The following is a 4,881-nucleotide window of genomic DNA, read 5'->3' as shown; positions in this document are numbered from 1 at the left end:
GATCAGCTACCAGGACTACTACAAGCGCATCTACAACATCGACATCCAGGACACGGAGCAGCCGCTGCTGCTGCACCGGGACAAGCCGCGGAAGGGGGCGCCGGAGACGGAGGAGCCCCGGCTGGTGTGCCTGGTGCCCGAGCTGTGCACCCTGACGGGCCTGACGGACAGCATGCGGGCGGACTTCCGCGTCATGAAGGACATCGCGGGCCACACGCGGGTGAACCCGACGCAGCGGCAGCACTCGCTGATGCAGTACGTGCGCAACGTGCGCGAGTGCGAGGCAGCCCGCAAGGTGCTCGACGAGTGGGGGGTCACCCTCGAGGATGCCGCCATGAGCCTGGACGGTCGCATCCTCCCGGAGGAGAAGGTGACGATGAAGGCCAAGACCCACTACCACCACGGCACGGCCGACTGGGGCCGGCTGCTGTCGCAGGACTCGGTCATCACGCCCGTGCACCTGGAGAACTGGGTGGTGGTCTACTTCAAGCGGGACGCCACGCGCACCAAGGACTTCACCTCGATGATGTCTAAGGTGTGCCCCTCCATGGGCATTCAGGTGCGGCCGCCGCAGCTGCGCGAGCTGGCCAGCGACAGCACCGACAACTACGTGCGTGCCATCAAGGACGTCATGAGCCAGCGGCTGCAGATCATCGTCATCATCTTCCCGACGTCGCGCGACGACCGCTACAGCGCGGTGAAGCGGCTCTGCTGCGTGGACATGCCGGTGCCCTCGCAGGTGATCATCTCCAACACCATCGGGCAGCAGCAGAAGCTGCGCAGTGTCACGCAGAAGGTGGCCCTGCAGATCAACTGCAAGCTCGGTGGAGAGCTGTGGGCCGTCGAGATACCCATGCAGAATGTCATGGTGGTGGGCGTGGACGTGTACCACGACCTGACGCGTGGCCGGCAATCGGTGCTGGGCTTCGTGGCCAGCATGAACCACAACTTCACCCGGTGGTACTCCAAGTGCTCCTTCCAGGAGCCCGGCAAGGAGCTGGTCAACTGCCTGCGCATTGCCCTGCTGGAAGCCCTGGTCAAGTACTACGAGGTGAACCACCGCCGGCCCGACCGCATCTTCTTCTACCGGGACGGCGTGGGCGACGGCCAGCTGGCCCACGTCAGCGAGTACGAGGTCGATCAGCTCATGGAAGCCTTCGCCAGCGTCAGCCCCGACTATGCGCCGTCCATTGCCGTGGTGGTGGTCCAGAAGCGCATCAACACCCGCATCTTCGCCAAGCTCAACGGCCTGCAGCTGGACAACCCGGAGCCCGGTACCTGCCTCGACCACACGGTCACCCGGCCCGACTGGTGCGACTTTTTCCTGGTGTCGCAGAAGGTGCGACAGGGCACGGTGTCGCCGACGCACTACGTGGTGCTGCGTAACACCACCGAACTGTCGCCTGACCAGATGCAGCGACTCACCTACAAGCTCACCCACCTGTACTATAACTGGCCGGGCTGTGTGCGGGTGCCCGCCCCCTGCCAGTATGCACACAAGCTGGCCAACCTCGTCGGCGACAGCATCCACAAGGAGCCCAGCCCGCTGCTGTGTGACCGGCTGTTCTACCTGTGAGCGGACCGAGCCAGGACCGCAGTCTGCTGAGTCACTGCCACTAAGCATTGTCCACTCTTCTCTGGTCTTCCTCAGGGTCTCTCACTGGCACTAACACTTTTTTTAATTAAGCCTCTCGGATTTTGTTGTCTGGTTTGTTTTATTAATGGGGGTGGTGAAGGACATGCAGATCTTTCTTTCAACAGCGCTTGCCCCCGCTCCCCTCTCCACACTTTTTTGAGACACTTTGAGTGCTAGAAGCACCTTTTCGTTGTGTTTTTTAAGTAATTGCAACACTATCATACTGTTCATTGAACGATTCTAGTTCTGAAGAGCACTAGATCTTCAGCAGCGTTTGCCCCTCATGTTTCCTTTTTCTTTTTCACTTTGAGACTGTTTGAATGCTTTAAGCGCCCCTTCGCTGTGGTCTTTTAAGGGTTGAAACAGTGGGTCTATCCGTAAGTGTTTACTCCCTCCATTTTATTTCTTGCTAAAGCTAGAACATCTTGAGTGCTAAAAGCACACTTTCGTTGCATTCTTTTAATTATCAAAAACAGCATCATGCTGTTCGAAAAATTGCAGTTCCTTTTGTTTGATATGATTTTCTCAATGAGGGCTTTTCGAGTGGTAAGAGCACACTTTTGCTGCGTTTTTTTTTGTCCAAAACAGCATCATGCTGTTGTTTAAAAAATTGTAGTTCTTATTTTTTTTATTTTTATTTTGTATTATTCCCCCCCCCCCCCCCCCCCCCTTTTTCTGAGTGTTGAGGGCTGGTTCGCTCTGAGAGTTTGTGGTATATGCAAGAGTGTTTCCACAAAGAATGTTATGAACTGTTCACGAGGAATGGCTCTTTGCTTTTACTTTTCTTCCTCCGATTTTGTGAATGTCTTCAGTGCTTGTTAATGCACTTCAACTTTACTTTTTTTTTTGCTTTGCATTTGCTTTCCTTTCCCTTTCCTTAATCCTCTGCTTTTTTTTTTTTTTTTTTTTTTGCTTTGTGCGAGTTGCATCTTGCTGCTTCTCAAGGATGTTATGTGGAGGGGGTGTCAAGCTGTTGTGTGAAGAATTACGCGAGTCTATTTCCTTTCTTGTTTGATCATGTTCCTGTAGTTTTTGTTCATGCGCTTCTTGTCAGACCTCTTTCTTTTCTTTTCTTTTTTTTTTTTTTTTTTTTAAATTCGGGTGGCTTCTTTCGGGGTGGCAGGAACACCCTTTTCGTATAACTTCTTGACAGTGTTCTGAAATAATTTTATGCAAGTGTTTTTGTCATTGCATTTTGTTTTCACTTTTTTTTTCATTGAAAGTAAAGTTATTTAGCTTTCTTTCGTTTTTTTTTTTATAAATTGCTTCTTTCTGGGTGGCAGGGACACCCTTTTCATATTATTTCACGACTGTTCTGAAATTAACATGTTTGTCACGGCATTTTGGTGCCGCTTTTCCTTGATAAGAGAAGAGTAATTTATTTAAAATTGTTTTGCTGTCAGATACGCTAGGCATTTTTCCCATCGAAATTATTATTTTTTTTTTGCAAAATTTGGCGCTCATTAGACAGAAGTTCGAATGTGTGGCAATATTTCGAAGTAAAAAAAAAAAAAAAAACAGCTGGCCCCTTCAGGCGCCAGCTTGTGCTGTCAGCAAGTGAACTGATACGAAGTGAGGGAAGGGTTTGCCATTGGTATATCTGGCAAGCTGTTTCAAGGTTTCTAGCTTTGTTGACAGTGCGAGGGCAATTTCACCATGTTGTAGTGGAATGGGCATTTCACGAAAGAGTGATTTGCAATCACAAGTGCATCTTACATGGTTTTGCCAACTTGTGTTGCATTGTGGCCAGAGATTTCAGTAATCGCGTCTTTCTTGTGAAACCTCTGGCAGGCTGTTGCGAGGTTCTGGTTGTGTTGAGGTTGGGAGGGTGGTTTCACCATGCTTTAGTGAAACGGGCATTTCATCGAAGCGTGATTTGCAGTCACAAGTGCATCGTACATAGCTATGCTAACTTGTGATTTCATTGTACCTGAACATATCAGTGGTCACCTGTTCTTGTTTTTCACGAGTTGAGCATACTTGTAAATATGGTCTCATAATGTTCAAATAAAGCATTTGAAAGGAAAATCGACCAATGTGGTCATTGTAGCTAGAACACAAGCAACACGGTACAATTCACTGCTTGGCAATGCGAGGACTCACTGGAAGGTGCCAAGGAAGTGCTCGGAAATGAAATCTGCAGAGTATGCTTTAATTCCCAGTCCAAAGGTGTACTGTACAATGGAAACAGCTGTTGGAAACGTGGTTGGGAAACTAGGTTTCTCATGAGCTGGCCAAGCCGTCCAAGGCTGCCGACTTGGTCAGGAGCGGACATAAACAACTGCTGCTTTTGTTCTTTCGGTGCGCTGTGTGGGAGAAGCACAAAAAATACAGTAGCTGTCTTTAAAACTTGGAATGTGTGGAGTGAACATCTTTTTGCCTTAAGCACCACGTTCATTTGAAATCTCAATTTGTTAAGCCAGATGTGCTCCGCGAGGTAAACGTGTGCACTGGGTTGACAAGTATTGGGTACGCAAAAGGGAATGAAAAGTTTTCAAGGTAGGGATGTCTTGCTTTGAGTGGTGGCACTGACATTTCATTGTTGTTTAACATTGCTTTAAGGGTCCTTGTTGTAGGGAATTGCGCGAGGAGAACAACAAAAATGCAAAGATGCGGGGAACAGTTATGTGTAAAGTAAGAACTGCAGCAGGACGCTGAAAGATGCAGTACCACATAAGTAGATAGTGCTAAGCTAAAGTAAACAGTTTGAAACGTGAGAACTTAGACAACTCCAATTAATGCTGACTTGACAGAGGTGACCTGCAATTGTGTCCCGTGCGTTGCCGCACATGTCGCGTGCATCAAGAACGTGCTTGCTTTCGCGCAATTTGACGCTGTTTTTCTTCGTTGCACCTGATAAAAAGTGCTAAGGTCTCTACCCTGTGGAATCAAGCCTGTTTCGTTACGTGATTTGCCATGTCGAGCGTTTGCCTCTGCTGTGCGCCTCTCTTAATACTAGACGACGGTGCAACAGATGGTGGTCTAATTTCAGTGATCAGCTTTTTCTAATCGTCAAAAGGGAAGCAAAGCGTAGATGTTTGGTTTTGTAGATAACTTACTGTGTGCGTTCCACGTGCCAGTGAAAATCTTCTGCAGAAGCTGTTTGCTGGTCTCGTAATTGCCAACCTATGGGCTGTGATTTTAGGCGATTGTCATGTTTGTGGCCAATGCAAAAGCATATATTCAATATATTGCAGTTTAAAAATTTACATACGGCACATGTTATTGGTGTGTAAAATATCAGT

The 4,881-nt window shown here is 48.7% G+C and overlaps 1 protein-coding gene across 1 annotated transcript in view; it reads left to right on the top strand.

Moving 5' to 3' along the window:
* LOC144142582 (piwi-like protein 1) overlaps window positions 1–3,664 on the top strand; it is a 10,342-nt gene extending 6,678 nt beyond the window's left edge. The window contains exon 4 of the mRNA XM_077674180.1: window positions 1–3,664. Coding sequence (XP_077530306.1) covers window positions 1–1,576 — 1,576 coding nt within the window. The 3' untranslated portion in view covers window positions 1,577–3,664.
* The last annotated feature ends 1,217 nt before the right edge of the window (window positions 3,665–4,881 follow it).

Source organism: Haemaphysalis longicornis, unplaced genomic scaffold (genome assembly GCF_048455015.1).
Source record: "Haemaphysalis longicornis isolate Haplotype H1 unplaced genomic scaffold, Haemaphysalis longicornis Haplotype H1 scaffold_6, whole genome shotgun sequence".
Classification (NCBI taxonomy): Eukaryota; Metazoa; Arthropoda; class Arachnida; order Ixodida; family Ixodidae; genus Haemaphysalis; species Haemaphysalis longicornis.
This window is presented reverse-complemented; position numbering and strand designations above follow the sequence as displayed.